Here is an 11,778-nt window from a genome sequence, read left to right as displayed (position 1 = left end):
CATGTAGCCCAGGCTGTCCTCTTCTTCTGAAACAGAGTCTCATGTAGCCCAGGCTGTCCTCTAACATACTTGTAGCCGAAAATGTCCTTCAACTCCTAATCCTCCTGTCTCCACCTTACAGCACTATGATTCCACGTGTATGCTGCCACCCCTGGCCTAACCCAGCCTCCTTGCCCATGTCTCCTCCACACTCCTTCCAGAGCCTGTTTCTCCCCTCCAGCAAATGGTGGCTTACGCATCTGAGAGTAGTTGTTTCCTACCTGTGCTCACTAACAAGTTCCCGCTGTCTGAGAGCAGCTTCAGGAGGTACGTGGTCAGGTCTTGACCAGCTATGTCCAGCTTGGTAGTTGACAGTTGCAAAGGAAAGCCATTGATGACGGGCACGAAGTATGTCATCCCCTCTCCACATTCAATAGTTATTCCTACTCAAGAGAACATTAGGTCATCAGGTGGGATACACTGCACCCCTTGTTAGTTCTGTAGGAAGGGATGGTCAGAGGGAGAAATAACAGAAGGGAAGGGGAAGGGGCCAAGGAGCCAGCATCTTCCTAAAGGACATGAACTAGAATAAGGCTGATCAGCAGGTTTGAATGGAAGCCTGTAGGGTGACTTGCTAAATGAAGCGTGCAATTTTACCAATAGCTGCCAAAGAGAGAAAAGAGGAAGTGTTGTCTGGGCCTGGGCAGGCACTAGGACTCTCTGGGAGGTGCCCTGTGTTGGGAAAGCCTGAATACCATGCCAGAGGTGTGTGCTTTAGTTAGCAAGGTCTCCAAGTGTGCTAGTTCAGAGGGGGTGTGACATAGTAAGGCTTACTGCATGTGACACAGTGGCTTTGGGGGCAGACTGGGCTCTAGGAATTCTTGGTTCTCTCCTTTTCCTTATTGAGCCTGGGGACCAACAGCGGAACATTTCAATTAAGCAGAGTTGTGTCCAGGGGACTTTCCCTTCCAGCTGTGACAGGGAACAGAGTTGGTCCTCTCTCGCCTGCAACAGCTGAAAATGACAGACTCTCTTCCCAAGACATCGGCCATCACACACCCACACACCATCCCTGGGAGATGGGAGGAGAACATAGTAGGTCATTGTCGCTCATGACCACAGACACAAGACTCCAAAGTGAAATTTTGGCAAATTTATTGCAAACCACATGGGTTTTAAAAGAATTAAATGCCCTTTGTTCCACAGCTCAGAATCAATCTGAATTCATATAATTGCACCAATAGGTACCTGTTCCAGCTTCATTTCTATTGCTTTGATAAAACACCCTGACAGAAACAGCTTAGTAGAAAAGGGGTTCATCTCAACTCATAATTCTAGGTAATAATCCACCATATGAGGAAGTTAAGGCAGCATATCCACAGTCAAAAACAGGGAAGCCAATGACTTCCTTGCTTGCTTGTGCTCAGTCCATTTCCCCTCTCATACTGCTCAGGACGTCCTGCTTAGGGAATGGTTCCACCCGCAGTGGACTCGGTCTTCCCACATCAATGAACTTAGTTAAGATAACCCCCACAGATGTGGCCACAGGCAAAGTCAATGCAGACAATCCCTCTTTGGGACTCTCTTCCCTGACAATTCTAGGTCACAACAAGTTATCAACTCTAACATCACTACGCACAAATTGCATTTTGACAAAATCCAGTATCGAGTCCTGATTAAAAGAAAAAATTCTCAGTAAATAAGATACAAGAAAACTTACTTAAAGTAGTGAAGAAAATATAAACCCCACAGTTGATTCAGTGTAACACTGAGGCTAATGATCTCGCTCTAACTGGGGGAAAGACGATTTGCGTCCTCACCACCTCTCCTCAGAACATGAGGCCTAGGCAGGCAGTAGAAAAGAATGAAACAAAAAAACCCATCTGGCTTGGAAATAATAAAATAAATGTTATTTGTCAAAAACGTATTTACTAGGGGCTGGCCAGACGGCTTAGACAGGTTGAGGTACTTGCTACCAAGCCTCTACAAAATCTATAAAAAATAAGCTTAATTAAAGTATCAAGGTACAATATCAGTATATAAAAATCAACTGCTATCTGTGCAATATCAATGAGCAATCACAAATGAAGAGATGACCTAGTTGGTCAGTGCCTGCAGCACATAAATGAGGACCTGAGTTCAAATCCCCAGCATCCACATAAAGGTTGGGGATGGTGGCACATGGCACAGTCCCGATGTGGCACCACCCCATCGTGGCTCAGCAAGAAGAGGAAGTGAACTGCTGAGGCCAGCGAGAGCAGAAAGAACCTCCACATAGCGAATGGAGAGAAACCGCTACTGCAACCGACAGCCGCATGCTGGCTGCACAGAGCCATTCGCAAAACCCAGAAAATGCAGGCATTATCTCAACAGGTGGGAGGGGCATAATGGCACAATGGGATCCTTGGGTGTGGTTGCGGTGGTTTGCGAGAACACGCGTGTGTCAGAGTTCCTTAATGCTGTTAATTTTATTTAGTAACACCTTAGCAAATGGGTTAGGAAAAGAAAATGAGTCAGTATTCTGGAGGCGTTCTAGGACACCAGGAGAAAGAAGGGAATGGTGAGAACAAGAGCTGGGTGTGTGTAAGAAATAATTCATGACAGTCCATTTTCAGAATACGGTGTGTTCAGAGCTCACCAGAGGACCACAGGTAAGGATGCATTAGGTCCCTGTTCTCCCCAGCTAGCAGCTGGCAACTGCTCTTTTTTAGTTTACCTTAAGTTGAAAAGTAATAGTCTGCCTGGTGACTGAGCTGCGTATCTGGGTGGGGGAGGACAGGGATCTGGAGGAGAGACTTTAGAGAGGAAGATTTAATTCCCTGGAGAACCAGCTTTGGGGAAACAGAGGGCAGGGGTGTTTTTGCAATCAGGGACCACAAAACCACTGTTTGGGGATTAGCGCTGGGATCCATCAGGTAATCCACTACTGCCTGTAACTCCAGCTCCAGGAGCTATGCTTCCAATTTCTGGTGGCATGGTACACACACACACACACACACACACACACACACACACACACACACACACTTAAAAAGTAATTCTGAAGAAATAAAAACAAAGGCCAGTTTTGCACCAAATCATACCTGCCGTTTTGTATTTGCTCCAGGCTGATACCCAACTGTACAAGGTCAGAAAATGAACTGCCTCGCTGCTCTGAGTCTCCAGTGCTCTTATTAAGAAGTGAGGGTCACTGTGAGCCTTCAAGAATGTCCTTTGCTTTTTTAAATGAACATTTGCGTGTACATGTGCACACACGTGTGTGTGTGTGTTTCCACATGCATGTACATATGTGGGGGTCAGAGGACAATCCTCAGGAGTCAGTTCTCTCCTTCCACCATGAGGGTCCTGGGGATTGAACTTGGGTCATTAGGTTTGGCATCTTCACCTACTGACCCATCTTGCCAGCCCCCTCCTGGGGCTGCATGTTGTGGTGCGTATCCCCAGCTTCAAGAACTAGACAGTGTGTCTGGGAAGGATGGGGATCCCACGGGGCCACTCACCAGAGGTTCTGCCAGCAGCGTACATGGAGAGGACCCCTTGATTAGCCACGTACAAGGCGGGGACGTTGAAGGTTTCAAATAGGATCTGGGGAGGAAGATTGGCATGCTGGCTGGCCAGGTGGCACACACTTCCCGGGTGCTCATGAGTGCCTCTCGCAACAAGCTGTGAATCCAGGAAGGCTAACCCCGGGGTGGCCAACACCTATCTCCAGCTAACTCTGCTGTGAAGTGGCTGTTCTAGTTTCATTCTGCAGCTCTGATAAAACACTCTGGCCTAAAGCAACGTAGGGGAGGAAGGGGTTTATTTGGTGAATACTTGTTGGTCATGGATCATTACTGAGGGAAGTCAATGACACATCAGGGCAGGAACCACGGAGGAACAATGCTTGCTGACTCACTCAAAGGCTAGCTTTCCTATACAGCCCAGGACCACCTGTAGGAACAATGCTGCTCGTAGTGGGCTGGGCTCTCCTGCATCAGTTAACAATCAAGACAATCTCCCACATATATGCACAAAGGCTAATCTGATAATGACATTTGAGACTGTATTTCAGGTGGCTCTGGGCTGTGTCAAGTTGGCAGTTTTAGACACTTTTTTATAATGTATAGTGAGAAGACTAGTTGGATCAGGGCATAATGGTCAGACCCACCGGGGGTCCCACCTGGCCACTGGACAGGTGCCAGCATTGTGAAATGGTTAGTGTTAAGATGAGGTCTATGAGTTCAGAGTGTAAGCCTGTTTTGTTGTATATCTTCCTGTCACTGGGCACTGCAGTCTGCCTTCCTAATGAGCTGCTCTTGGACATGTTCTTCCTGCTTGTGCCGACTGCCAGTCATATGTCTAGTCTGACCAAGCCCTTGCCTTGTACCAGCATCTGTACACTCCAGACACCTTGCAATAATTGTACAGAAGGTCACCGCTGATCACCTTCATGCCAGAAGGTGTGGTCCCAGAAAGGGCTGCTTGAAACTGGTTAAAGGAGCCACTTCACTGTGAATACTCCTGCAAGTATCTGTCTAGATGAGTGCTATTGAGTCAGGGGCTGAGGAGGGCAGGTGGTTTGTCCAAGGTGGAGGAAAACACAGGAGGGAACAGCCCCAGCCATGACAGCCAATCATCTGCTTTTCTGGCCAGACTAGACTTGAACCTTCATCTCTGTGTGTCTTTGTCCTGCTGGGCTCTGCAGGAAGCACACCCAAAGCTCCAGGCAGTAGAGACTGAGCTCGGTTCCTCAGCCCTGCCTCGGCAGTTCTCATCGGCCTCTTGGTGGACACACACTCTCGCTCCAAGGTCTGCTATAGTTGAGGAGTGGATAGGCAGTTGGGTTGGGCCAGTCTCATCCCTCTCTTGTCCCACTCTAGCTTGCTGAAACCCTCATGGCCTTTGGATGCTTTTGGGGGGAAGCCAACTACACTCGGTTCTCAGGGGAGTCAGCCATGGCCATTTCCATGATCTGACTGTCCACACTTGGGTGGGGGTCAGTGACCAGTTTGGGGTTTGTTTGATGTGCACTCACACACGGGTGAACTGCTATTTCCAGGTCTAGGTGGCCTCTGAGATATGCACATCATGCCTTGGCCTTGGGCCTGCATATGGGGGCCTACTCACTGCAGGAGATCCCACTGAGCTCCAGGGATGCTAGCCAGATGCTTGGCCACCTGTTTAATTAGGTTTCCTATGTCCTCTACAGAAGACCCTTAAGAGGAGAACTCTGGCAGATGGGGAGGGAGACAACTTCCTGCCGCGATTGCACCTAGCCCCACTGCAACCTGAGGAGGAGTCTGCCGTCAGTGCTTGGCTGGAGCACTCACAGACAGGGATTCATCCTTAAACTCCGTCAGTCCACCACCAACTCCATCACGGCAGGAAGGACCAGGACGAGGCCAGAGGCAGGGAACTTTTAAGTCAGGACAGAACAGCAGCCTCCCTTCCTGCCTCACCTGGCCCCAGACCCCATTACCTGAGTCATTCTACATTTAACATCTGTGCTGTTTAGCGGTGGCTCTGTTATCATTAAAGGGTGTTCCTCGGGGGCGACGCGGAGCACCTGGTAGAAGGAGTGATGCCAAATCTGCAGAGAGAGGACAGTAGGCGAGTTGTTTGCTGTCCAGAAACACGCTGGCTGTTATCTTTCATATATTGATCTATGTATCAGATAAATCTATTAGCTATCTAAATCATCTTTCTGTCTTCTGTTTACCAACTATTCTCTCTATAGATATCATCTATACCTATCTGCTCATCTCACTACCTGTTTATTGTCTACTATCTGTGTGTACCTTCTCTGTCTATTCTGCATCTGCATGTGTCTGTGTCTGATGTGGGATTCCCCTCTGTATGCTATGAATATGTTTTATTGCCATTGGTTAATAAAGAAGCTGCTTTTGGTCAATGGCTTAACAGAATATAGCCAGGCTTGAAGAGAGCGAGAGAGAGAGAGAGAGAGAGAGAGAGAGAGAGAGAGAGAGAGAAGGCAGAGTCAGAGAGAAGTCATGTAGTCAGAAACAGACGCCAGACAGTGGATGGAACCTTACCAGTAGGCCACAACCACATGGCTATACACAGATTAGTAGATATGGATCTGGGGGTCAGGAAATGAATGAGCAGCCTCTGACTACATGTGTCCATCATCAGTCTATCAATCTACATTATCTGTCATCTATCATCTATCTACCTACCAGTCATTCTATCTAACACAGTGGTTCTCAACTTTCCTAATGCTGCAACCCTTTAATATAATATCTCATATTGCAGTGACCACCCAACCATAAAATTACTTTGTTGATACATTATAACTGTAATTCTGTTACTATTATGAATCCTAATGTAAATATATGATAGGCAGGATATCTGAATGTGTCATGACCCACAGGTTGAGAAACACTGGCCTAACATCCATCTATCTATGCCTGTCATTTATTACCTAGCTACCATCTATCATCTCTATTATCCATCTATTTTATTCCTCCATCCTTCTGACAAACCAGTACAGTTGAGATCCAGATCTCAGATTTCAAATCTAAAGATTTAGTCAACTAAGAATCAAAAATATTTGGGGAAAAACTGGGGGCATAGACTGTACCTCAATTAGGAGAATGTTTCCCTGGCATTCATAAGGCCCTGGGTTCCATCCCCAGCACTACTTAAACCAGGTGTGGTGGTACACACCTGAAATCCCAGCACTTAATAGGTGGAGGCAGGAGAGTCAAAAGTTCAAGGCCTCTTCAATTATGTAACAAGTTAGAAGCCATCCTGGGCTATATGAGACCCTATCTCCAAAAAAAAAAAAAAAAAAGGCTGTTTCTGCAGACTACTTCCTTGTCACTGTTCTTATAGTTTTGGTTGTGAGCCTAGCCATTAACAGCTGAGCCATCTTTACAACCCTTTGTCACTTGTTCTTTAAGCAATTCAGTGCCCAGTAATTTATGTGGTGACACCAAGGTTTTGTAGCCCATCTAGAGATGACATGGAGCATATGAAAGGAAGGGCTGGTACCCTGCAAGTACTGCCACTGCACACAGAAATCCAGGGATCTGGGTGTCTAAAATGCCCCTGGACCAGACCCCATAATTTCAAAGGATGGTTGAATTATAGACAGCACCATCAAAACAAGAAGCAGTGTGATCCAGCCTCCAATGACACACCAGGCCTAAAGTTAGGGGATGGGGTTGGCGGGGGCTGGCAGGCCCAGCACTGTCTAAGGATCTCTTGGGTCTGATGAGTGACAAAACTCAGGGATGAGGTGGAAACACAGGTGACTTGGCTGTCACAGAGTGAGCCCAGCAATGATGGAAGTTTGCTACATAATGTGTAACTATGTGTAACTTGTAAGCGAGTGTGAGTGTTAGTCACAGCTCTGGCGTGGCAAAGATAACCTAACTTATTGGGAAGCCAGGCTACCTAGAGCTGCAATAGGACAGCTCTGGAGGCTGGAGTCCCAATAGGACAGCTTAGCCCTGGAGGGAAAGGTGTCCTGACTTGCCGGGAAGCCAGGCTACCCGAAGTTGCTGTGCAGTGGGGGATGGTCTCCCAGCAGGATATAGCAATCCTGCTTCTTTCCTAGAGAGCCTCTACAGCTATATTCTGCTCTGTTCCCCTAAGGGAAGGTCCTAGCAGAGCTATCTGCTTCTTCTTCTGCAGCCCAAGATGTTACTTCTTCTGCTACACTCTGCTAAAGGCAAGCCCCTGCAGAAGTGTAGCAATTTCCTCTGGCTACAGTGAAAAGTTTTTACTTTTTCTGCCCAGCCCTGCTCAGCACCCCTAAGGGAACATATCAGCAAGGGCAGTAAGCACAGGAAGTAGGATTAGAATAGAAGACTAGGACTCCTGAGGCGTGACTGTGGAAGGCTAAGGCAGTGGCTAGGGTGTGATGGCCCCTCCTCTAGAGGTTGTCGCTCACCTTCTCCACGTCGTCCCAGTCCGTGATGGCTCCCCGGGTGATGGGGTAGTGCATGTTCAGATTTTTTAGATTATTCTGGGCCTCAGCTCCAACGAACCAGTCTTTTTCTTCCACCCCCACCAGTAGGTTCTGAAAAACACAGGTAGGACAGGACAGCCCTTGTGAGTACCAGGCTTTCATTTGCGGACATGAGCCAGAGCCATGAGGCTGCTAGAAACGGGCACCAATCACTAGTCCAGACGTCAAGGAGGCTCTTCAACCCAGCACACTTTCCAAAGGGGGCCATTTCCTGCAAGGTCCAGGGCCGCTGAGGGCCACTGTGAGGACACTCACACTGCAGGTGTGGGAACTGTGCCCAGCAGAGAAAAACTGTTGGAGAGAAGGCGTGATGGCATATTCTGTACACTTGGTCTGGAAGGCCTGCAAGAAAAGGACCTGCAGCATGAGCTGCCCCCTGGGGTTCAGGAAGGCGGCCTACTTTCAAGCTGGATTGAACTTCCGGTGCTGTCAGAGGAGCTGGAACATCTACCTCAGTCCACCAAGAAAACAGACATTAGGATTAGAGCCGTGAAGATTTATCAGGGAACTTGCCTGGTTGGATGAGAAGGGGCAGGGTGAGCAAGGGCAAAGACTGACAAGCCATCAAGCTAGGCTCACTTCCGAGTCGGGGCACAGGAAAGAAGAAAACAGGGAAGGTGGGTATTTCGGTGTACCGGGAAGGCTGGCTCAGCGAGGTCACGGAGGAATCCCCGAGCCACACTTACTCATCAGAGGAGTCCAGGGTCTCCAGGATAAGCTCATGCTTAAGCTAGATTGGAGCAATGTGCACGAGGCAGTAGTGCAACAGGGAAAAGGGACGAGTGGGTTGGGGGATATGGTACAAGTGTGACAGGGCAGTCATAGACCTGGGCAGTGTTGCAAGGCTGACATGCTACAATGCCAGGTGGGTGCATGGTGTCATCTGCTATCATGCAGCTATGTGGTGATACGACCCTGCAGTGCCATAGTGGTACATGACACATGCTACAAAGGTACCTTGCTGCAGTGGAGCATCAGAGATGCTATAGGGCTACACAAGTGCATCGTGCAGCTATGCAACTGTGCGGCCATACCATGCAGGTATATAACTCACATGCTACATAGGTCTGAGTAACAACGAACATGAAGGCTCGGGACTCTCCAAAGTCCCAGGCATCCACTGGGGTTTTAAGAACACACGCACAAATGAGAGGCTCAACTGCACTGTGAATGTGCCTCCCCTCCCCCAGGGGCTGTGGGATGACTTCAGGCACAACCCACATCAAGGCCTGCCACTGCAAAGGGACACTGCACTTCAGAGGACAGCTGGTGGCTATCAGAATGACAGAGAAGGAGGGATCCACTGTGGGGAGGGGTGTTGCCAATCAAGCTCAGAGGAGGGGTTCCTGAAGTGGGAGGAAAAGGCTGCCAGCGGCCCCAGTTGGAACTAGAGATAAAAAAGACAAAGAAAAGCTTTACCCTGAGGCAGCTGCCCATTAGGAAGGGTGTGAAAGAGTCTACAACAGGAAAGGAAGCTGCTTGTTCAAGTCCTCTAATCTGTCCCTAAGGCCACCTTCTTGAGACATCTAACACCAAGCAGTCAGTATGGAAACCAGGGCATTGGGATCTATGATGTCACCATAACCAGAGCAGCACAAGAGGCTGGAGGATGAAGCCAGGGTGTCACTCACGTTATGTTTCAGTTTCCCAAGGATGGTGGGAAAGACAGCCAGAGGGCCCTCGGCTCCTGCAAAGCCCACCTTGCTGACGCCAGAACCATAGTCACAGACAAGGGGTGTGTGGTCCATCATGCTGGGGTGACCTGGACACGCCTGCAGGGAGAGACCACATTATCCCTTGTCCCCACAGGTACTGTGCCAACAGCGAGACATGGGCTTCATGTGCCTAGAACAAGGTCGGCCTGAGCAGGAACCTCTCTGCAGGTGCTGTGGTAATTTGGGCACAGAGAGCTATAACCAGCTGTGCACAGTCACCTGCAGGCCAGCAGCCTGGAGCCAGCTCGGATGCTCCCTCCAAACAAATGAAGCATTCACAGAAAACTGTGCTTGGAGTGCTTAGGGCACAAATCGGTCACAAGAAAACCCGGGCCTGTCTGAATGTGAACCTCTGGGTGGGTCCTGCCCGGTTTGTTCCTAGTTTAGACACTAAAGAGTCATCTCTAAAACCTCTACTGTGGACAAACTGGGACAGAGCCTGTGGTCTGGACAAGGCCAGGCCTCCCTAAGCAGAGCACCGTGCATATGGGTGGGGATGGGGCAACTGGCTTCCTTCCAGCATGAAAAGATACCACAGGAGTTGCTGGGCTGCAAAGCCAGGAAGGCTCAGGGCTCTGAAGCTGTATATGGGGAAATGTTAACAGAGATTTTATCACAAAAGCCCAGGCCCTGGAAACCTCAAGAAGCTGGGCTCAGCCGCTTGTCTCCAGAACATCATTGTGAAAAGCAGAGAAAGATTTATCCAATGCGGCCATATTGAGAAGAGAAACAAAGTGACCCAATTGCCCCCAAGTCCCTCTTCTGAGGCCCAGATATAAGGTTCAGGGTTAAACAGAGGGCAGAAGGGGTGCATTCCTAAGCAGTCCTGGTCAGGGTGTGGTCCTGTCCGGCACTGACCCATCACTATCGGCTCCAAGCTCTCCTGCAAGGCGGTCTGACAAGTTCTCAGAACTCTGAGATCTCTCTGGGAGACAGGCTCCCCCTCTGGCTGGCACCAGGCTTCAGCCTTTCCCTTTCCCAGCTTGAGACTCCTGGGAAAATTCCAATGCCTTGGGGTCCATTGTTTCAGAAGTCTCACAGCACAACTGATTCTAAAATATTTCCTCCTGAAGAGATTTCTCAGCAATTAAGAGGCCCCAAGCACCTGCACTGACAGCTCACAACCACCTGTAACTCCATGGGCTCTGGTGCCCTCTTCTGGTCTCCACGGGCATCTACATGAATGTGGTACACATAAATTCATACAGGTGCACATACACATAAATAAAAATAACCTTTAAAATAACTTCTCCCCTATCCTGAAGGCTACAACTGGGCAAGAAATTAGGCTGCATTCCCATGTGTGTAATTCCCACCTCACCCTGAACCCCAGGAGCTGGAGGGCCCACAGGAGCATCTTGGTCAGCACTGCTGAGCCTTGCACAGAATCAAGCCAACTGTGCTTGAGGCAGCTGCACACTGGGTCAGTGTCTCTGTCCCCACAATAGCTGCACAGCTCTTCTCCTCTCAGACACCAGGCCACCCACTGAGACACTGTGGATCTCTAGCTCAGATTCTCACATAGGGGAGTAAAAGTTACAACAACAGGGGTCTGGAGGGATATCACAGCTACCCTTCTCCTGCCTTCTATTTGGAAATCAGAGAACCTGCAGGCTTCCACCGTGGAAACTCCCTCTTCCTCAGAGAGCTGTAATAGGAGTGCTACCTGTAGGTCTTGATTTATCGCTCTCTTTAGAGCACTCTGCTCTGTCTGCTCACATCCTTAACGACTCTTCCAATGAATTCCTTACCCTTCGGTCCAGTTCAGTGCTTCCTGTGAGCCCACATCTGAGACCATCCAGTCATTTGCTTACCCCCTTCTGGAGGCCCTGCCACGCTGCTGGGGGTAGCTGTATTTCATTTTTCACCTTCCGATAGTATCTGTGCTCCACCGTGTACATACAAGGACAGCTCAAAGACACTAGGTTTCTCTCAAAGATATAACAGTAAATCAGAGAAAAGACAGTAATTGACACTTTGCGATTTTATGGGGTTTTAGTGAACCTTTCTTTTTCCTGGTGGGGATCCTGCCTCTGGGCTGACAGTGAAAACTGAGCAGGTAGCTGCTGCTGGAGGTTGGAGTGATGGTGGCAATTTCTGAAAAAT

The 11,778-nt window shown here is 48.9% G+C and overlaps 1 protein-coding gene across 1 annotated transcript in view; it reads right to left on the bottom strand.

Moving 5' to 3' along the window:
• The window catches only part of LOC101993520 (actin-like), a 107,194-nt gene extending 97,411 nt beyond the window's left edge, over positions 1 to 9,783 (bottom strand). Inside the window, exons 1-5 of the mRNA XM_026781323.1 lie at positions 9,589 to 9,783; positions 7,880 to 8,008; positions 5,441 to 5,551; positions 3,480 to 3,564; positions 261 to 422 (exon numbers count right to left, since the gene is read on the bottom strand). Of these exons, the coding sequence (XP_026637124.1) occupies positions 261 to 422; positions 3,480 to 3,564; positions 5,441 to 5,551; positions 7,880 to 8,008; positions 9,589 to 9,708 (607 nt within the window). The 5' untranslated portion in view covers positions 9,709 to 9,783. The remainder of the gene's footprint in view (positions 1 to 260; positions 423 to 3,479; positions 3,565 to 5,440; positions 5,552 to 7,879; positions 8,009 to 9,588) is intronic.
• Between the last annotated feature and the right edge of the window lie 1,995 nt (positions 9,784 to 11,778).

Source organism: Microtus ochrogaster, chromosome 8 (genome assembly GCF_000317375.1).
Source record: "Microtus ochrogaster isolate Prairie Vole_2 chromosome 8, MicOch1.0, whole genome shotgun sequence".
Taxonomy (NCBI): domain Eukaryota; kingdom Metazoa; phylum Chordata; class Mammalia; order Rodentia; family Cricetidae; genus Microtus; species Microtus ochrogaster.
This window is presented reverse-complemented; position numbering and strand designations above follow the sequence as displayed.